The 23607-nt window shown below is 36.3% G+C and overlaps 1 protein-coding gene across 1 annotated transcript; it reads left to right on the top strand.

Annotated features, from left to right (window-relative positions):
* Positions 1 to 12057: 12057 nt before the first annotated feature.
* LOC120081527 (protein TOM THREE HOMOLOG 1-like) lies at positions 12058 to 23326 on the top strand. The gene is made up of 10 exons (XM_039036485.1): positions 12058 to 12519; positions 12894 to 12984; positions 13093 to 13145; positions 13232 to 13324; positions 13418 to 13489; positions 16256 to 16374; positions 21200 to 21263; positions 21375 to 21428; positions 22149 to 22226; positions 22878 to 23326. The coding sequence occupies exons 1-10, from the start codon at positions 12358 to 12360 to the stop codon at positions 22968 to 22970; spliced, it is 879 nt and encodes a 292-aa protein (XP_038892413.1). The 5' UTR covers positions 12058 to 12357; the 3' UTR covers positions 22971 to 23326.
* The last annotated feature ends 281 nt before the right edge of the window (positions 23327 to 23607 follow it).

The raw sequence follows: 23607 nt of genomic DNA, 5'->3' as shown, positions 1-23607 counted from the left end.
TGAAGGCGCAATGCAACAGTCAATCCAGAGCTGAATTTCAACCGCATGCGGTAATAAAAACAACACCGCATGCGAGTAACTGATCAAAAGATGCAGCTGAGCAACGCAAACGCGGAGGATTGTGACACATGTACAACTAACCGTTGTGCAGATTTGACGATCTGATTGCATAACAGAAAGAATATTCCATCTTCGGAATTTTTATAACAAGAAGTGGGGTCAACAAGCCAAGAGTCAAAGCTTTTCACCTATAAATACCCCCATAGAATTCAAAGAAGATATACTTGATACGGGTATAATTGATACGAGGGCTAATTAATGCTAGATTATTGAGAGAAAGGTTGAGCTGAGTACTGATCGGAATAAATTCGAGAAGCAAAGAGACAAGGCCGAGAGGTGAGTCTCAGTGCGAATCTGCCAAAATCCCCACCTGGAAGCTCTGTGCTTAGATCCCTGCTACCGGTTGAGCAAGCCTGAGAGGGAAGCTTCATCCTTCCGCACGATCCATCCACCGCCGGCAAGCAAAATCTCATCATCCAGAAACGGCGCTAAAGACGTTGGTGCTTATTTGTTAATTTGTTATCTAACTCCTATTTCAATAAAGTGATTTTCATCTTCCTTAATGCTCTTCATTTCACTAAATCATGTATCAGACGCTAAATAGTTTTATTGAATATCTCGATCATTTCCATTTTCATTTCTCTGTCTATTTTCGTTCCTCCATTAATCGTTTTCTCCATGAAGTTTTCTTAATACCTTGGTAATTAATATGGATTAAACGAGTAACTTAATCTGTGCTAAAGAGATAAATGCATTTAGCTAAGCATGCTAGACGGCATCTTCACCTGTGAGAGCAAAAGTGAAAATGTCATTCTGATCAGTTGAGAGAAGGTTAGAAGAATGCGTTAACTAAAGCGAGTAGTACTTCCAGAGATGGAAGCAACCTTGCGTTCATTACGTTCATCCCTGTTTCACCACAGAGATGTGGGAACACAGCTGATCACCGAGAGGTCTACGCCAAGGGAAAAGTGGAACAGTACTTATATCTTTAACGCAATTAAGGAACTTGCGCTGTTTATATTATTTATCTTTTCTGTTTCTGCTTCGCACATAAGACTTGTCACCACATTACACGATTTTTGTATAATCTTCATAGCCAGCCTTGACCTCAGTATCTTGTATCATGAAACCTGTATCTTGTATCATCTTAGCTTAGATTTACTTTATCGCAATTTACTTTAACGCAATTTATGTTATTATCGCATTTTTTTACCGCTTTACTTTACTTTATCGCATGTTTAATTACTTGTACACAAAACTCTTTTATAATTTGAAAAACCCCTGGTCGCATATATCACAAACATAATGCAATAACCTAAAACAGTCCCTGTGTTCGACCTTGGATCACACCAAGAAACTTGCGGTGAAATTATACTTGGTTTCAACGCAAGGAAATTTGTGACAACGCACAGCATACTACAAGAACATTCGTTAATAACGCATATCTAGAAGTAGTATCACATATCATCGCATAAAATCTATGTCATCAAGTTTATGGCATGGACTTGCATCATAGTACAAAAAAATTTGCGTAACAAGTTTATGGCGTCGTTGCCGGGGATTGGTTAACAGTTTATTGTTTAAACATGTTTGTGGTATTTTGCAGGACAGATCTCTTTGTACTGGCTGTTCAACGCGAAGAGCAGTCTGACGGCTTAGAAGTGGTAGAGTGATCCAGAAATTCTAAGTGGACCCAGAGATCAAGTGTATTATTCGTGCACAAGTACGGCAGGGTCGAATTAAGTGGTGAAGAAGCATGGCTAATAATAACGAGGCTCCTGCAGGGAATCAAAGGGAAAACGGGCCAAAGCAAGGCTCCATATTTCTTACTAGTGATCATGACGTCCCAATGAGAGACTATGCGATGCCAGATTTCTACAACTTCTCACCAGGAATCGCAAGACAAACGGTTGAGGAGAATGTAAGCGTTGAAATAAAACCAATTATGTTGCAGATGATTCAGAATATGGGTCAATTTAAAGGATTACAAGGAGAAGACCCACATGCGCATAATTTTGTAGACATGTGCAACGCATTCTCCATGCCTGATGTGACTCAAGAAAGACTTAGGTTATATATTTTCCCATACACATTGGGGGATGAAGCAAAGAGGTGGGCTCAGTCATTAGAGCCAAGTGAGATTAAAGCATGGGAGCAGTTGGTTGATAGGTTCATGAACATATTCTTCCCTCCAGCCGTCAACGCAAGGAGACGGAGGGATGTGCTGAATTACTTGTACACAAAACTCTTTTATAATTTGAAAAACCCCTGGTCGCATATATCACAAACATAACTCAATAACCTAAAACAGTCCTGGTGTTCGACCTCGAATCACACCGAGAAACTTGAGGTGAAATTATACTTGGTTTCAACGCAAGGAAACTTGTGATAACACACAGCATACTACAAGAACATTCACTAATAACGCATATCTAGAAGTAGTATCACATATCATCGCATAAAATCTATGTCATCAAGTTTATGGCATGGATTTGCATCATAGTACAAAAAAATTTGCATAACATGGGGGCAAGCCAAAACAAAGGCAAGGCACTTGTATCAGCGCAAGGTCAGAAAAAAATAATAATAATAATAACAATGACAAGAAATATGCAAGGATAAAATCATTTGACACCCAGGTGGAAAATTTTCTTTTTGAAATAAATCATGCGATGTTCCGGAAGTTAGTAAAATCTTTTTGAAAGCTAAGCTTGCGGTCCCTAGGTCTTAGAAATATTTTGAGAAGAGACTTGCATAAAACTTAAGGAAACCTTGGTATATAGGATTTGAACGAAGCATCCTTGAGAAATCTAGGAAAAGAACATTGCGGTTGACTTGCTAAAGGAAGTCTTTAACTTATGCTTGAGGACAAGCATTGTTTAAATTTGGGGGTGTGATAACGGGCAGAAATGCACGTTATCATAGTGCTCAGTTCTTAAACAATGTTGTATTGCGTTGATAAAACATATTAAATTGCGTCCATCAAGCATCAATTTCATAATATTGTAGTCGCATACGTTCATCGCATAGGAACAGTTGATTTTATTGTTTTTATGCAGAATATGCGTTGATGCAATGCAAGAATTGCGATCATAGGAAATCATTGGTTGAGCGCAACTTCACCGCAAGGCTTTGCGATGATTGTGTTCGCAAACATTCGCCTAAGAAGGATCGCCGCAACTTGGTCAGCACAACATGGTGGCCGCATCTGGGTGAAAGGCTAATTAATCGCGATGGGATAGAAAGCTGATGACAGTCAAATCCGAATTAAGTTGACAGCCAATAACTATCACAAGTACATTCAGCTTTTCGATGACAATTATTCGACGCATCAGTCAGGAACTAAAGTCGTCCCATCTATACAATCATGAGAGAGAAGCTGCCTTTCACCCTGAATGCTCTATAAATACCAAGGGCATCCTTCAGAAAAGGGGTTAACCAGTTTAGCAGTTAGAGATTTCATACTTCAGTTCGCTCGTCTTTGTGCATAGTTTTCCTTTCGTTTTAAGGCGGAGCAAGAGAAGAGTGGTGACGCTGGAGATCGCTCAGGGAAACTTGAGAGAGAACCTTGAGGCGAAGAAGTAGAGAGCGGGCCAACTCTCGCGAGAGCGAGATTATCTTTTGAGCACGAGTAAAAATCAATGTAAAAGCCTGGGCAGCAAGAGATTGCTTCCAGGCCTTTTATTCTATACTTGCATTTTTATTTTGTACTTCATCTTCATATTTATACAATGGAAGTTCTATTTCTACATCTGTTCACTCTCTTAGCACGCATGAGTAGCTAAACTAGCCGAATGGGTTGAGAAAAACTAAGCTAACATGACCTAGGAAGTTCATTGCTTGCGATTGTCTTATTTTATGTTGTGCCAAATACCCTTTAAAGCTACTCGAGAGAGCTAGGTTAGAATCTAGACTCAAGAGAGCAAGATTAGAACTGCATAAACAAGAGATAGAGACTTAGAGATAAGCTCTATTTGTCAACCTGCATCGCATGCATCCTAGAGATGGGAATGATATTATGTGGTCGCCTTATTTGTGTGTGTGTCATTTCGTCATCGCATAAATAAGAATAGAGGCTTATGTATAGGTCCTATAGACTTAGCGCATATATCGTATGCATTCTAGCCTTAGAAGCCCGTGGCATTGCACCGAGAGGTGATTTACTGTTGTATGCATGTTGCATGATCGCATAGCATGAACGCATCCTAGGAAGTGTTAGCCAAAAAACTTTTCTCAACCCGTTCACTGCATACTCATCGCATTTTCCATTTTATCAACTCTTTTCAAACTCCGCCGCATTTGTTTATTTTTCATCAACGCAAAACAACAATCCTAACACTTTATTATTTATCCGGTTACTGCAAAGTCTTCATAAAAATACCAACGCAACCTGTTTTCACAAGTCCCTGAGTTCGACCCTGGACTTTACCAGAAAACTCAGTGGAATTTACACTTGGATCTGCTAAGGAAACTTGAGTGCACAACGCAATCTCACCATCGCATATCATCCATAATTCACTTCATAAAAATACGTATCACCCACCAACTTTAAATGTTACTGGAATTGAATTGGTATATTTTACAACTCACCCAACTCCCTCTTCTTCTAAACATTTCAATGGCTCCACCCATCGGCCACTGTTGACGACTATGGTTGTTACACTCTAGAAACTAACTCGGGACTCTAACACCATCTTTGATAAAAAAAAACTCCAGCGACCACTTCAGGCTTCGCAAACCACCTCCGATGACAACTCTGGCGACTAACTTCGGGCTCCGACAACCAGCTCTAATGTGTTGGGAGATGTCCTAGAACTCGCAGTTTGTGTTAAAGACATTCTATTTTATCAATAAACAATGACTTATTGATTTTGCATACTTATTATGAAAATCCAATAAACGCATCCTTGGCTATAGTCTGAATGTTGTAACTTTATGTAGTGACATAAACATGATCAAGTTGACAGTATATAACCTAAATGGTCTAATAAGTATATGGATGAAATTGGGTATCTCATCCTGGTAACACTATTGGATGCAACTCACTTTGTAGTTGTTATAAGAAGTTGTAAGTTGCTACAAACAATGTGATCCACAAATCGTTCATGTTGAGACATGAGAGTGGGGGCATCTTATTTGCATATAGACTGGACCACAAAAATAGTCATTTTTCTTTATAACGACCGTTTACTGTTAAAACTGACTATTTCATTTATTTTATAACCTAGGTTAACTTGATCTTAATCCTGAGCTAGCTATGAACTCCTGTTTGTTCAGGATTATTCTTTGACCTGCAAACAGTGAGAGTAATTCAACAGCACTGCTCAATAAGCTTACCATTTTGGGGATAAGACCAGATGAATAGTTGGGACATAGCCTTGCAAGATGGAATTTACTCATACCCTATTTAGGGTCAGCAGGTAGGTTGTTTTCTTAAGTACTGACTCCAGGTCTCGAACAAACGGGGCCCCACCTTCTCATGATAGAGAAAGGATTTGATTCATAGAGATTATGAATCATGATTGTTCATTAGAGGATTTCTTTTTGAAAAAAAAGAAATCAATTTTTTTGAAGTGAGATTATCAAATTTTTAACATACTTATTTTGGATGAGCCGAGCTAATAGGATGAACTAAATGCGTTCTGCATTATGAACTATGTATCACGCATAGGAACGAAAAAAAAATGGAAAGAATCCAATTGGAATCGCTAGTAATCGCCGGTCAGCCATACGGCGGTGAATTCATTCCCGGGCCTTTCATTCTTTTCATGTATTAGGTTTTATTAGGTAGAATATATATAATTTCTATAAAATACTTATACGTATCCGCAGGATTAATTTGGAAAACCCGTAGGGATATGCAATCGAGCTGGAACAATCTGTTCTTCCTGAATACCTGGATTCAGTGCCAAAGTTCTCCACCTTAACGACAGAAAAAAGGATTGATCAAATTCTATTGAGTCTGTATCAATCAAATGAATTTCGTTAGGATGGGGCTCAAAAAAGAGATCCTTTTTTCTTTCCAATGAGTTTTTTATTTTGACTACATCCCGGATCTGATGAAATAGGATGAATTGAGACAGGAGGGGATACACGTTACACCACGATTTTGAATCAGCTTTTTCTGTATCATAGGAATCGAAACAATTGCAATGATTCGATAAACGGCTCATTGGGATAATTCAAAAATAGAATCGTTTTCCTTTCCTCAAGGGCATGATAGCTACTTTTTTCTGTATAACCGGATTATTAGTTACTCGTTGGATTTATTTGAGGCATTTACCTTTAAGTGAGTCACAAGGGTAAAACGGTATTTTTGACCTAGCTGTGATTACGAATAACCTGTGAAGAATCGACTTACTGATTATGGTTATTAAGTGGACATAATATATCTACAGTGAGAGGAGTTCAATTATGGCCTATAGTGGAGTGTCCCATTAGTTAACGAACAGGAGTTAGATCAGACTAATAAGTTTAGCTGATTAATCTCGAATCGTTGGAGCCCATGATTTGTAGGTCCGCGAGGTCTCCCTACTAGCTTGTAAATGGATAAGCTTTAGGGTAGCTTGAGAAATTAATTTGAAACGTTCAAATTAAATGGAACAAGAGAAAATATATTTAAATATGATTTAAATATATAAAGATGATTATTGTGCAAAAATTAATTTAATATTTGATATTAAATTAATTAATATTTTAAATTAATTTATGAAATTAATTAAAGAAAATCATTTTTGTATTAAAATGGTTTTAAAACCATTTTTTGTTTTAAAAGAAAATGGAAAATTGGTTTTGCATGGTTGCATAAAATGGGGATTCAATTTTCTCTATTACCTTCATCTTCATGCTCACACAAAGGCCATTATCCTCTCTACTTTGATTCTCCAAGCATGAGTTGTAAGTCATGCATCTTATTGCATGTTCATCTACTAAATATAAATAAGATTGGATCGTTGGAGAAAGGGGAATGCAGAATTTTGAGAGAAAATTATCTGTGAAGAAGAAATTGTCTTCTTCAATCGGCTACTGTGAGCTCTTCTTGCTTCTTCACATCTTCAAGTTGTTCTTGAGTCCCACAACCCTGCCTAAAGCTCTAAGAGCATAGTAGGGAAGGCTTTCAGGTGGTTCACGGTGATATCAAGTGAAGACAGCAGCTGTACAAATGTTTTCTTGGATAGTTCATCAAAGGTATATTCTGAAAACCCACTTTTTAGAAGAGCATGCTTTAGTTTTTGGCCAAAATTAGTGAATTAGAATGCTTATGGATCCTTGATACTTCCGATGCATGTTATTTAACTCTTTCATAATGACAACTCTAGCAACCAACTTCAGGCTTTGACAACCTTCGTGCGACCAACTCCCGACAACCAATTTTGGGCTCCGACAACCACTTTCAGACGACAACTCCGGTGACCCAACTCCAATGACTACCTTTGCGCGACCAATTTGAGGCTTCAGTAACCACCTCGAACAACAAACTCTGATGACAACTCCAGCAACCACCTTTAAAGCTCCAACAACCACCTCCAACTACAAACTTTGACTAAAATCACCATCGATGATCAACTTCGATGACCACCTTCGAGCGAGCACCTCCAACGACCAACTCGAGGTTTCAACAACCACCTCCAATGACAAACTCCAGCAACCAACTCTAATACCACCTTTATGCAATCAACTTGGCCTCCAACAACCACCTTCGTCTACAAACTCCAACAAAAATCATCTTCGATGATCAACTTCGACGACCACCTACGTGTAACCAACTCCGAGCTTCGAAAACCACCTCTGAAAACAAACTTTGATGACCAACTTCAATACCACCTTCATGCTACCAACTTTAGACTCCAATAACCATCTCCGACTATAACCTCCAGCAAAAATCATCTTTGATAATCAACTTCGAACACCACTTTCAACTATTATAAAACTGATAACTATTAAAATATGTTGTAGGATTATTGATTATATAAAATCCAGTATTTTGTCTACATTAAGTGCAATATTTATACGTAAAAATTTGTAAAATATATTTTTATTTAATTGAATTCACATATCAAATGAGTGTTAAAAATATTTAGACGAAAAGTATGTATGTAGTTGAAAAGTATGCAACATATAACAAAAAAAAAAGGATAAAATAAAGATTTTTTTTCCTGGATCATTTTCTAGCAAGAATTAGTAAAAAATGGAAGATTTGTTCTCTAATGAACCTTTAAATTTGGAGGAATTGAAAGTGAAATTATTGAAGAAATATGGCGACATTTTATTAGCTGCTAAGATGATAGAAGAGATTCAAATAAAAAAAATCATGATATAGTAAAAATACAAAGAAACAATATGAAAAAGAATAAAAAGAAGAATGTGATAATGAAATTTATGGAGAAAAATTATGAATTAGAAGTTTTGATTTCTCTTTGGTTTCTCATTTTATTTAATCATTTTTCTGCAAGAAATGTAATGGGTGAATTATTGTTCAATATTCAGAAAAGAAAGAAAGAAAGAAAGAAAAGCTTTAAAAATTAAAAGAAAAAATTGCAATCCATATTTTATTCAAATAAAGATGAATAGAATTATTGAATAAAAAATTTTCAAAACAAAAATAGCAATCATAAAAGCAGATTATTTAGAGTTTAAAAACTGCACAAGATAACTCTACACCCTAAACACAAACATATGAACTCAGACAAAATAATTCTACACTCCAAACACAGACATATAAACTCCACTATATAGGTGAAGGAAATCGGACATGAGGATTTCCATGAGCAGCCAAATGATCGTTCCAAATTCCATTCATATATGAACATTACCAATTACAATCAAGAAACAGAAACATACAAGCTATGCACAAAACGAAACTAGAGCATGCTTTACTAAGATCAAGGGAAGAATTACACATATCTTTAAAGACTCATCTTCAACACCCTTGATCACAAATTCTCGAACATACTCGAAGACTGCAACACACGAACGCTCGATCTCTTCGACCGCAACATAGCACGATCACAGCAATCACAAACACAACGAACTCCAAGACCACGAACACAGCGAACGGCCTCCAAAAACCTCGAATAATGTCGAGTTGAGTAAGACACCACCACAATGGCTACCTTGGTATTCTCGGTGTGAGAATCCAGAAACATGGGCTCAGTGTGGACTTGGTTAGAGGACGAGACTAAAGGAACAATCGTATAAACGATTGAGCAAGTGGGAGATGACAAGGTCTATCGTATAGACAATGCCCAATCGTTTAAAAGAAGCTCTGCGATCATTTAGCAAAAGCTGCACGATCGTTTAGGTATCGGCCAGCTAAGTGAACTATTGTGTAGTGTCACTCCACGATCGTATAGTCTCTCTTCAGCTGTCGTTTAGTAAATCTCATTCACTTGATAGCCTTTCCGTGAGTAACTTCCCAAGAATAGAAACTTTCTCAAATCTACTTAAATTTAGGAAAACATTTTTCCTTTTTATCTCACAGTTACCATGAAACTACCAGTAACCTCCCACTCAATTGGTTATTAGAGAAAAAGAGATAATTATCCAATAATTAATATTATTATAAATATATATATGGTAACCAACTTACCATAGTATATTTATAACCTATAATTTTAATATTTCATCTCATGAAACATATAGACCATAACTCTTTTTCTATTTCATAGTTCTTAATGTAAATCTCATTTACATTAATCTCCACTTGATGTATCTCATACATCACACCGATCATATCATATATAATCAAATTACCTCTTGTCAATTTGAACATTTCAAATCAACACCAAGAACTGATTCTCAACTTGAATCCATTGAGCTACCAAGGGGACCTTATAGACCTGTAGCTTGAAGCTCCAACGGTACGTGAATAACTGACTAAACTCTTTAGTCACGGGATCTACCATTCATTAACTGCCAGGCACTCTACTAAAGATCGACAATTGAACTCTCTTTATTATAGATATATTATGTGTCCATATCAACCAATCAACAGTGCGATAACCCTTCACAGATCGCTCGTAAGTACAGTTGGGCCAATAACCTTTATGCCCCTATAGTTACATCTAACTCCTTAAGTACCACCGATCTCTCTAATGAACATATGACATAATCTTACTATGACTGAGTCCTCTCTTCTAAATAGAAGTTATGGCCACTATGTTCAAGCCCCGGAATCAGCTCTTAAGAGAGTAATCTATCTACTTACCTCTGCTTTGGGGAATGAGTGAATTTCATCTTGTGTAACTGAGTTTCCAGCTCTCAAATTAGATAAATCCCCAAAAAGGTAGACAAGTTGAGTTGGCAATCTAGCCACTCTCACCCATACTAATCAAAGGACCGCCCCCAAAGATAGGAGTTCCCAAAACACTCGGGATTGAGGTCATGTCACCTATGGTCGTTTAGGTGAGATGTAAGTCTCCAGTATCAACGGCGTTATATATAGAGACTAGTTATCTCGGGGTCCGGTCTTATACAAACTCTTTGTATAAGACACCCCCGCTCGCATGTCTCCACATAAATGGTCAGGATCTACCATATGTAGTAGTTTATAACACTTGCAAACCTCTATAAAGTGGGTCGTATCCGTAGTGTCACCAGAATCAGGTATCCCTCCTTAATTCTTATACTACAAACCTATTTAGGTTATCACTTAAGGCATGATCCACTTGTATATCTCATATACATGCTTAAGTTTACATACAATAACCATGGAGCTTTGTTTATTGGATATGAGTAAATGCCAAAAAAAAAAAAAAAACTCTTATTTATTTATAACAATGTGTATATATTACAAACTACGAGACTTCAGGATAATTAGGACACCAATCCCAACAATAGAAACTCCACATACATATAAACTCTAGACATTCTATCTCAATTCAACGCCTCAAACAGCTCTAATGCCTTTTTATAAAGGAGAAATACTATATACATAAAAGGAAAATATCCTAATAAGAATAAAATAAAACCTTTAATGATTTTACAACACATTAACATAATTACAACCAACAAAGAGCTTTAAAGAGTCTTCTAATCTTCTAGAAGTCTTCTGAGCGTTAGTCTTATCTTTAGGAGAGCAAAAGTTGAACTATAAAGCTTTGGTCTTTAGATCTTTAGAAGAGTTACACTTTTCCGAATTTCCAAAACTTTAATCTTCTGATCTTCAAAGCTTCAAGAGCGTTGTATTCTTCTAATCTTTATAGCTTCAATCTTCGAGTCTTCAAAGCTTTAGAGTTCCAGTTCTTCTAATTCCAAAAAATGAAGGCATGGGCCTTAGGTGAGCTTGGGCTTGATTGTCTTTTGGGCTCAACAATTGGACTTGTGCTTGAGCCAAAACTAGGCCTAATCTCAATATTTTATGTGACTCAAAGTGTGTTTGAAATGCATTTTCAAATGTTTAATTTAAAAAATAAGTCATTTATGAAAAACATAGTGTTTGGCAACTACTCAAAATAGCTTTTGAAGAATATTTTCAACAGTTTTTTGTCAAAAATGTTTAAATAAGAATGAATTTTTTTTAAAAAAAAACTTTTTTTCTGAAGTCAATCCAAACTGGCCATCAATTTTCCACCATGGGCTGAAATTGGGGTGGAATTTGGACCAAACCATCTTAATTACTCAATTAAATCCAATTTATAATTTAAGGCCCAGTCAATCCAATAACCAAATTTATCAATGGTGGTCCATGTTCAATCAAACCAATAAGCTTATCGTTGTGGTCAGATAACAAGAAAAAAAGACATGTGACATGTTTAGTTTGTCATTTATCTATTTCCAAATTTCATTTTAAGCACAGTAATCACCATATATTTAACAAAAATAGCATATGTTTTGATGACGTGGCAGCTTGTGATTGTCGCAAAATTTTTTAATCAATATGGTAGTTTAACCATATTTTGATTGGAAAAAAAAAAAAAATCTAGTTTTGAAGTTTTAAGAAATGAAGATACTTTAATAAAAGAAAGATTTGAAAAGAGTACTTATGCCAAACATTCATAACCGGAAACGAGAGAAATATGTTTCGTTGTATAGCGCATAGTTTCCCATTTGGCTTTTGGGGATCTATCTAATTTTTGCAGCATTTCCCCCCATTTCGTTAAAATACCGCAACCCAGCAAGAAGAATATTTGTCCCTATACGAAAAACGAAGAATATTCACTCACCACCAAATCGAGAAGCAAACCCATCTGCCTCGCCCGATAACCTCGGTTGATCGCTAAATTTTGTGTGTTTTCATCGTTGAATTTGGCGGAGGAACCACAATTCTCCAGAATTCGATTTTGGGGGCGAGGATTCATGGAAACTAGCAGCGTCGGCATTGATAATTCGGCGGTGACGGCGTTTTTGTTGACCGACGCAACAAGTTGGTGGCAAGAAATCAACGATTCTCACCTTTGGCAGGATCGTATCTTCTTCACCCTCGCCGCTCTCTATGGCGTCGTCGCCATCGTCGCTCTTGTATGCTTTTTCTCTCTGTTTCGAATTGAATTTGGGGGAATTGGGTTTGTTTTTTACTCCATGGAATATTTGATTATCCCGGCGTTTCTTGCTGATGGTTTCCTTAATTTCGTTGTTATATTGTTATATTTGCTTCATTCCGTAACCAATTCATCTGGATTTAGATATGCCAATGGCTTATTATGGGTATTTGTTTAAGGAAATTAATGTTTCTTATTCATAATCCCTCTCTATTCTGGGAAAGAACGAAGAGGAATTATTCCATTATATTTTTACTAACAGGTTTTTGGCAATTGTAAAACGATAGATGGGATGATAATTTCGATTGTTTCTCAAAAGTTTGATGTTAGGATGTTTATTATGCTTGGTTTTAGGTTCAACTAGTCCGTATACAATTGAGGGTGCCGGAATATGGTTGGACCACGCAGAAGGTCTTCCATTTTCTCAATTTCTTGGTGAACGGAGGTTTATTTCATCCGTTTTTATTCTTTTTTTTTCCTTGCATACTTTTTCTTTAAATGTCGTGAGTTCTATGAATCTCTGGGCTGAGCGAATGAAAGTTTCTTACTGCAGTGCGGGCAGTTGTTTTTGTATTTCGCCGTGATGTGCAGAATTTGGAACCACCGGTATAGTTTGATTCTTAATTTGTTCTTTTGTGATTCTTTTTCCTATCACATGTTTAATGTTTCGCTTGTTTGTGTGTCTTGTATAGATTCTCCAACATATCTTGCTTGACATGCCAAGCCTTGCCTTCTTCACAACTTATGCTCTATTGGTTCTGTTCTGGGCAGAGATTTACTACCAGGTGGACATTTTGTTTTGAATTCATAATATTTTTTTTTCTTCAAAATTTGATAGAACTGTTTGCATACACCTTACAAAAAAAAACATTCCTCAGGCACGTGCTGTATCGACTGATGGGTTGAGACCAACTTTCCTTACAGTAAATGCAGTGGTCTATGTTATTCAGGTGAAATTCATTGCTAGATCTCATAAAGATTGACAAAATTTTTATATTCTTTCTTTTTCTTTTTCTTTTAAATTTTATTTCTATTGAAATGCCAAGAAAAAGAAAATACTCCTTGAGCAATTTTTTTACTCTTCCAGAATTTTTTTCCGCTTTATCTCTTTCTTCCACATTTTTTATTGATTAGTTTGTAGCCAGCATTTTTTTTTTCCGTTTTCTTCTGAAAATAATTAAAAAAAAATAAAATGACTATTGTTAATAAATAAGTAAAGCTAAGATCCAAATCAGATATTTTTTTCTCTCGTGTTGCACTTAGACCCTGACTTAGTCCTCCTCTAAACAAAGGACTAACGGCATTGCAAGGTAAAAGTACTAGCAACCCAAGGAAGCACACAAAAAAATTGGATAATATACCCTTTGGGGACATTCGGGATAATTGGAACAGTAAAAATACCCTTTACCAACCTTTATCCACTCCCTATAAAGACTATAAATATAGACGAAATGGGCTCTGCTTATATGTCCCATAAGCTAGTCTATATCAGAGAGCATCTCAACTTATTGTTCCACCCACCACTGTTTGTTAAAATGCCTTCAATGAACCAGATACCCACTGCCAATTTTTTTAGCCTACCATATTTGAATGTGGTTGTTGGAGTAATTGCCCATGGTGTGTTGCATTCACTCACCTCAGTCCATGTGGCCTTGAGTCCCTAACTATGAGAGGCACCTAAATAACAAAGGTTATATTCCAGCGATAAAAGACTACCCATAATTATCCCTTGCACCATGTTGGTGGCGTGTAACTCTTCGTAACTGCCATTAAATAAACAAGCTCATGTTTATTTTGGTGGCCCATGTTTTGAAGCACTTTTGAACCCCAGTTGGTACATCCTCACTGGCTTTATTATCCAGAATGCTTGCCGAAGAATCTACCTAGACTCTTGTGTGCATGTGTATGTACAGTGCAAACTTCCACATGTAACAACTTTGTTATCGAGCGATGGGCAGCACACAAACATGATGGATTTGAGATAACCTTCATCGTGTCAGCATGGAATTGGTATAAAAGCTTGATGAGAGGGTGGAACTTGGAAACCATTTGGTCAAAAGGTGATCATAGTAATCAGTGATTTAGAGGAATTACCTAGTAGAGTGTGGTGTGAGATCTTACTTTTCCTAACAGGAGGATGTTAGCTATGCAATTTCTTTTGTCAAGCAACGAAGTGCCCATGATGAGTGAAAGATGCACATGTGGCAGTCCATTCAACCCTTAGGTTGTGAGAGGCCATAGCAAGGGAGCAGGTTGTGTGTGTGGTTTGCAGTTGTGGCCATAAAGTGATGGTACTAGAAGTAACCACAAACTAGTGTAAGCGTTAGGTGTGCTCAAGCATAAACAAACCTTACCCAGTAATGTAGGAAAGTATTCCAATCGAACACAAGGATGCTTGTACAGATGTTCTTTTTAAATGATAATTCACCACTTAAAGGGTAACTGTGAGTTAGAATAGAAAGTGAAGAAAAGAAATGCGGGATTGGGGTGTTGGCTTGTTCTGGTATTTTCAATATTAACAATACCATCGAATTAATTCTTTCATTTGATTCATAATATCAAATATACTAATTACATTAACAATTATCTCCCTCCAAAATACCCTCTAAATTTTCATCTTTAGTGGCAACGTGGTTTTCAACTACAGAAAATAGCATCTTCTTATGATGTGTCTTGCAAATGAAAACCGTGAATGCTAGTGGCCCCATTGAGACATCCAAAAGATAGCATAGAGACATTCCTTAAAAAACTAACCTCCAGAATTAGTATTGATCTACATTTCATTAATTCAATTGGAACTTAATGGATTTCATTGGATCTCTTTGGAAGCATTTGGTAAATCAAGAGACTGGATAAGAGTGGAATTGCAGATCAAAGGAGGTTGACGGAAATTTTATTGAATGATTAAGATTTTTTTCAGAAAGTTGCTGAACCTTTTCCAAGTATGTGAAGATTTGGAAAATAGCGATGGTCTTCATCTGATATTTAAAATCATTAGAGGAATTGTTACGCTCAAAAGTCTGCAAATCTTTGATAAGATATATGTGAGGAGCTGATTATGGATATTAATGGTTCACTTGAGTAAGGAAGCCTTCTCAACCTCGTTTCTCTTCAGCATGGAGGTCTTGGATTTGAGTTACGCTGCTGTTTTGGGAGATCCTGGCCAGCGGCCACAAAAGGATTTGGTGCTATCAGTAGGTTTGTTGGAAGCAGTTGCTTTCTTCTTTTGGTTTGGGAATTTTGTCAATCCTTCTCAGTTGGCTCTTCATAATGTCAAGTTCAATCTTTGTGAGATGTTGCGATGGAAGCGCTTCTTCTTTTATTTCGGGTTTGTTCGAGTTAAAGTCATTTGGAATATGTGTTCAATTGGAATGTTTTTAATTTTAATTCATATGATGAAATTTGGTTCGTATACGCGAGTTTGTAGTTTTTATTTTGTTTCCTCTCATGTACTTTGAGCTAGACTCTTTCATTATATCAATGAATAGTCTTATTTCCGTTTAAAAAAAAACATAATCTAGTGAATATAACTGAGAATAATAAGTCCATGGGCTTATTGGATGGTAAGGCAGATCATTGACTCAATGTGTAACCATATACGTGTTGGCAGTCTTTCGTGTTCTGCCTGCTAAGTTGGTCATTATCATAGTTGATAGCCAACATGTTACCCATTTAATATTGATCTTTTTCTAAAATTTTGATTGAATTGCTTGCAGATTGTATTGTGGCTAATACTGTGGTGGAATCCTGTTCATGTACTGGCCATCCTTTCTAAGATGTTCTTTGCTAGTGTCTCTTTGTTTGCTGCCCTTGGTTTTCTTATTTATGGGGGAAGGTAATATTAGCATCTGCTTTACTTTTTCTGCTGGTTTATGATCTACATATATTTAAATGATCCTTTCAGTTGTGGAGAAGTAAGGAAAGAATGTGCATGTTTATTGGTTATAAACCATATATTATAAGGGAAGTTTGTGAAATCACATTGAGATGCATTTGTATGGATATTTGATTGCTCGTTTATACTATTCCTGTGAACATCATGCACTTCTAAACGTGGTTTGTGTTTCTTTAATTGAGGAGTAATTTTGTTAGCAGCTGCTATGTTTTAAAGGTACATGTGCCACGTACGATATTTAGATTTGGGAAGCTACGTATGTCCGAGTAAAGATCCATTATTTAATAAAGGTGGAAGATAAATTGTATGCTCAGTGTTACCAAAGAAGTTAATTCTTCCAGTTGCCGAAGAATTTCAGTTCTTTTGTTATTGCTTGATATTGTTCATTGAGATTTGAGATCTTGAGATGGATTGGTTGAGACGACCCTTATCAATTCTGCAAAAGACTTTTGAACTCGGTTATTCTTTTCTGGGTGGTGTGTGTGTGAGAGAGATTTAAAAACTATTTTCATCAAGAAAAGTGAAAGAATACTCCAATAGAACATATAGGGAGGGAGCCACAACAAAGTTAAGACAAAAGGCTCCTGTCATTTAGATCTTAATCCAGGAAGCATTTATAACATTTTGAACCAAAACCATGGATGGAGGGATTGAAGGTGAGTCATTCTTCAATGCCATGAGGGCTTATACCCGAAGTGGACACCATCATACAAATGTGAAGATAGATGGAGGTTCCATTGTTTCTATCGATTGGTATTCGGGTCAAGTTTGATTCAAAAGGGGAATCTCAAACTCATTTTCGCAAGTTATTCTTAGATCCCAAATTCTCAAAATGATATCATCAGTTTGTCATCGAAGACTCAAAGATTGGAAGCGAGATTCTAATGATTGAAGGAATGAATGGGTGTTTCAAAAGGGCAGTTCAGGAGGGAAATCCTAAGTCCAGAAAGAGGAACTTCTACGCTTCATCCATGATTACACTAGTGGAGCACCATCATGGTCGTGTAGTTGCAATGGAAGAAGCATCCCTTTGCACTTTGGGAGAACATGTGGTGGCACAAGTAAGCATGGCTCGTGACAACTTAGCAGCTTTCCACAGTGCTACCTGTGCTAGTCTCCACACAATCCAAGAGGATCTCGACACACTTAGTGAAGAAATCAAGTAGTTGAGGTCTACCACCGAAAATCCACCCCAACATATGAGGCAAAAACAGTTACGTTAATGGTCAAGGTCGTGGGCCCATGTGAGTATGAATCCTCACTGTCACCCAAGGGTCGACACCCTTGACTGCCCCTTTCATTCACTGAAATGTGTGTTGATAAGAGAATTCTTCTTTGTCTTCCCCTCCCTCTCTCACTCCATCCTCTCCAATTCCATGCCTGTCATTGAGGAATTCAAGATTTGATGGTCTGATAAATCTCCCTCACTTTAGGAATTGCCCCTCAAATGGTGATCCTTATTTTCCTCAGATCTAGATCAATTGTGAAAGACAGAGAAAAGTCAAATGAGAAAAAGGGCAACTCCATCATGAGTACCTTGGTTCTCTTACTGCCTCCCTATGGCCTCGAGCCCAAAAGGTTTGGAGCATCATGAAGGTCTCCCTTCTCTTTACCAAATTCAAGATTATGGACTTTTGATGCTTCAGGAAGGTACTCGGTGAAATCCTTGCCAAAATATTTGCTTGCTTCTACTCCTCTTGAAAAGGTGATGTACAAAGCCCTTTGGAAATCAAAAAGTCCCAAAAGAATCAATATTTTGACTTGGATTTTGCTTTATGACTCACTTAATTGCTCTTTTACTTTGCAACATAAGATGCGGAGTGAACATCTTTCACCCTCAATCTGTCCACTGTGTTTAGCCAATGGAGAAGATTTGCAGCATTTCTTATTTGATTGTTCTTTCTCAAGAAATTGCTGGGGGAACTTATTTTCTAACTTCGGTTTGCTGTGGGTTTTTGGGAACAATGTAAAGGATAATATTTCGCATGTTTTGGTCAGTCCTCTATCTTCTAGAGCTCAGATTTTATGGTCAAATGCAGTTAAAGCTTTAGTTTTTATATTTGGTTTGAATGTAATTAGAGAATTTTCCATGATAATTCTCAGGATTGGTCAGACAGATGGTTAGAATATAATAGTTGTACGTTTCTGTTAATATTTTTTTAAATATTATAGCACAGGGCTTTTGATTATGGTTAGAAAGTTAGTCATGAATAAGTTAGCATACTTGGTACAATTTTATGAAATTGATATTTAAAGATAATAAATAAGTTAGAAATTTGTTTTCTCTATTTTTTAACTTAAAACATAATAGTTGTTTATTTCTGTTAATATTTTTATTATAAAACAATAATTTAAATTAATTAAATTCTTTTATTATTATTATTATTATTTTTAAAAGAGAAACATTTCATTGATAAATGAAATTAGGGGAATGCACCAAACACCTAAAGTTGATTACAAAAGAGATCACCAATTGGTAAGTAAAAAAGATAAAGGCTATAATGTTCAAAAGGGTGCTTTATTTTGCACCCAAAAAAAAGTAGAACCAAATCCATAAAATGGTCAAAAGTGGAAAAAGAGTAACAAAAAAGGCATCCATTCCTCTCGTCCCATGGGATCTAAAAGAAAGCGCACAAAGCCAACCAAATCGTTGACCCAGTAATAATGAAGCAAGATCGAAAATAGTATTAGGATAGGGCAGGGACCAACCAAAAGCCTCCAGAACTTTGATGCATTGCAATGCATAAACAAATGGGTTGGATGCTTAGAATGCTGACAACACATGAAACATCAGGATGGCGAAGGATACATACAAGGCACTCGACAGTGATGCTGAAGGCGAACAGCAGTATTAATGGCACCCAAACTAAAAAATTCTTTTTTATTATATTATAAAACAATAAAAAAAATGTTAGAAAAAAATATAGTGGGAACATTTCCCTGCTGAATCCAATCCTAAGATCCAATTTGAGCAATTACCTCCTAGATTTTTGCTGATTGTGGAATTTGAACCATTTATAGTTCTGGTAATTACAACTTAAATGTTGCAGATACCATCACTGAACTATAAAGGTTGAAACTCCAAAGTATTCCTAATTTATGAGGGTTGAGGTAATTATTTATTATTTGCCTTCAAACTTATGAAACTTGATCCCAATGATTAATGGAGATATATTTAATAGGGTTTGTACCATTTTTTAAATTTTAGGAGTAATTTCCCATATTGAAAGTTCAAGGTACCATTGTATCAACTTTTAGTCAAGTGACTGTGGCGCTTTTTTGCTAAACCCAATTCTCTTTGGCGTAGGATTATTGCTAGTAAGCATGGCCCTCATACTTATGAGTGGTTGGATAAAGGGATTAAAGGCACCTACCGGAATCTTATGAAGGATATTTCGAAAGAGCTCCCTGACTTTACTCATTGGGTTCAGTGTGTGGTGGAGGATGGGAGAGAGACGTATTTTTGGGAAGATCACTGGGTGGGGGAGAGACCTCTCTGTGGGTTATTTCTCCGGTTATATCATCTGTCTTCTTTTAAAGACCATTTTGTGACAAATTTTCTTGTTTGGAATGGGAGCTCTTCTACATTTTCCTTCGTGTTCCGTTGGACTCTTTCTGATAGAGAGACGATGGAGATGGTGGCTCTCCTTTCTCTTCTTGATAGTCATCTCTTTTTTCGTTGGAGGAGAGATGTGAGAGTTTGGGGCCCTAATCCTTTGGAAGGGTTCTCATGTAAGTCCTTTTTTCAGTGTTTGGTTAACTCTTCTCTTGGTGAGTCCGTCTTTTCGTCGTTATGGAGGATCAAGGTTCCTAGAAAGGTGAGATTATTTACTTGGCAGGTTCTTCATGGCCGTCTTAATACATTGGATAGGCTTGTGAGGAAGATGCCGCTGATGGTTGGGCCTTTTTGCTGTATTCTTTGTTCGAAGGTGGAGGATGACTTGGACCATATTCTTTGCCATTGTGATTTTGCAAGCTATATTTGGGATTCTTTTTTCCAGACGTTTGGCATGTTGAGTGCCCGACACAAAGATGTTAGAAATATGATTGAGGAGTTCCTCCTCAATCCGCCGTGTGGGAAGAGAGACTAGTTTCTTTGATGTGCTCGTGTTTGTGCTATTATTTGGGTGTTGTGGGGTGAGAGAAATAGTAGGGTGTTTAGAGGGGTTGAAAGGGATGCTAGAGAAATTTGGTCTCTTGTTTGGTTTTATGTTTCTCGTTGGGCTTCGATTTTGAAGGCTTTTTGTAACTACTCTTTAGACTTGATTTTGTATAGTTGGGGTCCGTTCTTGTAGTGGGAACCTCCTTCTTTGTTATTTTCATCAGAAAGTTTAGGAAAGGTTTCTTTTTTGTCAAAAATATATGAAGAGGCAAGGAAGGATAACTTTTCTCACCATGTGATAACCTTTTTATGCAGAATTGTTAACCATTTGATCTTTATTAGTTTTTACCTTTTTTTGGCTTCTCTTTCTTTGCTTCTATATAACGTAAGCGACTGTCTTCCTCTTCGGTTATGAAGCTTTTTTAAAAATAAAAAAAAAAATTATTCACTTAGTTTTATCTTGCTTGATTTTTCTTGATTGGAGACCTTTCTTACAGCCTCTCTCTCTTCTTCATTTCTTTTGTGGGCATTTTTTTCTTTTTCGTATGCCATTGTATTTATTCAGTTTATTTTCTCCATGAAAGCATGGTTATTCATAAGTCTTGAAAATTTGGAAATTTTACACATAATTTGCTAATAGTTTCTTTAATCATCTCTGGATAGATTATTCTTGATGTTACAGCGCTTCCCTGTGGAATCCAAAGGAAGACGTAAGAAGTTGCAAGAGGTACTTACGTTCAGATATAAGGATTTTAGACATCTTTTTAGAAGTTTGAGCCTTTTTTAATCTTTTCTGTAAGCTCTTTCCCCTCATTTTTTCTTGTTTTGGGTGGGACAGGTTGGCTATGTGACAACTATATGTTTTTCATGTTTCCTAGTCAGATGCATCATGGTGAGTCTACTTCTCTCCAATGTTGTTATGCAGTACCAATAGGAGTGACTGGATATTTAACTGATGAATGGTGGACCCTTTTCTTTTTTTTCTTACTGTTTTATATCACTATGTTCTAACCATATTTGTTCCAAATATACGTACAGCTCTGCAGTAGATATTTTTCAGTTTTAGTATGTTGTCACTTTATAATTGGTTTCTTAATAAACAATTCATCTCAAGTATGATTGATCAAATTTTAAAAGTTCTGTGAGAAATTTGAAGTTCGAAACTGTCATTTGTAATGGAGGTGCTAATTATTGTAATTTGCATTTTTTACTTGATGTGCATGAGAGTTTGCATAGAAAGATATTGCAATAAATAAGATATGAATCAACCTAAGAAGGATAGTTGTATCGATGGTTAGCGATATGTTGTTCTGTACCAGTAACAGGACTGACCCGGGTATTTATAATGTACTTCACATTCATTTTAAATTTGGTCTTTAATCAATTACCAAGGTAAGCAAAACGCCTTTCTCAAGGATTGAGGTTACTCTAATAAAGTTACATAGAGGCTTCTCAATAATTTTCGTTTATTGATATCCCTACGTAGAGGCTTATTATCGTAGCTATTACTAAACTCTGAAATTAGTAGCGTATTGTTTTGCGTTTCAATTGCTCTATATTCCCACTCTTGCTTCATTTTAATCCCGACTTACTTTATTATCTTGTGCTGTAGATGTGCTTTAATGCTTTTGATCAAGCTGCTGACCTCGATGTTTTGGATCATCCGGTTCTGAATTTTATTTACTACCTGGTAAATTTGGGACCACAGATGTCAAATGCATTTTATCTATTATGATATTTCACTTGAAGTTTGTTTTACTGGAATCTTTAAAGACTTGGAATATTCTAATCAATATGATGATTCGTAGGAATGCTATTAGAGTATTATAAGGATATATATTAGTAATTAGTTAGAGGAATTTGTTATGCAATTTGGTTATAAATAGAGATTCTGGAAACGAGGAAGATGGACTTCTTTTTTTTTTTTGGAGTGATTTAGGACGGGAGAGAAATCTCAAGATTGGGAGGCCAGTACCTCGAGCACTGCGCTTACCTTGCAATTCCATATTGCGGTTATCTTTCAATATATTTGGTTTGAGATGTATTTCCTGCTTTGAGTATTAGTATTCTATGGTGAATGATTTAGTTCAAGTGTCACTATTATGGTTATGCTCCGTGGGGCTTGAATGATAATTCTGTTGAGCTAAATTGATCTTAATCACTTAATGTACCTTGTTATTAAAGTCCTTACCCTTAAAAGTTTAAGATTCTGCTCGATGATGTGGGGTTATTCTTTGTATACGCTATGCTATGTTCCTTCGTATTTTATACTTTTTTCCTGAAAAATATGCCACATTGTTGTTAGAGATGAGACGTTCTACTTGTTTTTCCATCTGTGCAGTTGGTTGAGATTGTACCATCCTCTCTGGTTCTTTTCATTCTGAGGAAGCTGCCCCCGAAACGAGGAATCACACAGTACCATCCTATCCGTTGAAAAGGAAAAAGAAAGAAAAGAAAATCGGGTGAAGTTTCGACAATTTGGGTACAGAACGAAGCGAAAAGTTGGGAATGAGGTGCAGATGTAAAGAGGTACCTGATCCTAAAGAAACATGGCAGAGGCATTTTGAGTTCTGTTGGTTTCTGTATTAAAAGTTGGAAAATGTGTTTAAATAGAATTAAACAAACTGCTACAAACTGAAATTATAGTGGGAATGGTGTTGTTGTGCCATGTGATTTATTTAGCCTTACATGCTGGGTTTCTTGTGGTTGCCTTTTTGGTACAAAGAGCAAGAGATACAGTGACATTTCTATATGTTTCCTTGTATTTATAATTCACCCATTGCTTCTCAATTCTGTATTATTTTATTTAATTCACCATTAGAGGGGGGAGACACCTCCTACTTAACAAATTAGGTGGAATTGTGATTTAGATTTCACAAAAGAGGTCCAAAATCCCATTTTGATTAAAATCTCTTTTTTAAATCAAATTAAAAAAGAATTTAAAATCAATTCTTATTTTAAAAATGATAAATCAATTTGATTGAATTTTTCTTAAAATTTAATTTTAATTTAATTTTCCAAAAATCATACTAAACAAAATGATTTTCTTAATTTGAATTTTCACAAAATTC

The sequence above is a fragment of the Benincasa hispida genome, chromosome 7, assembly GCF_009727055.1.
Source record: "Benincasa hispida cultivar B227 chromosome 7, ASM972705v1, whole genome shotgun sequence".
Taxonomy (NCBI): domain Eukaryota; kingdom Viridiplantae; phylum Streptophyta; class Magnoliopsida; order Cucurbitales; family Cucurbitaceae; genus Benincasa; species Benincasa hispida.
Note: the sequence above shows the minus strand (reverse complement) of the source record. Positions and strands in the feature narration are given on the sequence as shown.

Excerpts from the sequence above, each read along its gene's own strand:
- LOC120081527 (XM_039036485.1), top strand. The coding sequence starts at position 12,358 with ATGGAAACTAGCAGCGTCGGCATTGATAATTCGGCGGTGACGGCGTTT. Across the intron at positions 12,985-13,092 it reads CAATTTCTTGGTGAACGGAG|TGCGGGCAGTTGTTTTTGTA; the intron begins GTTTATTTCATC and ends TTCTTACTGCAG. Across the intron at positions 13,490-16,255 it reads CAGTGGTCTATGTTATTCAG|ATTGTATTGTGGCTAATACT; the intron begins GTGAAATTCATT and ends AATTGCTTGCAG.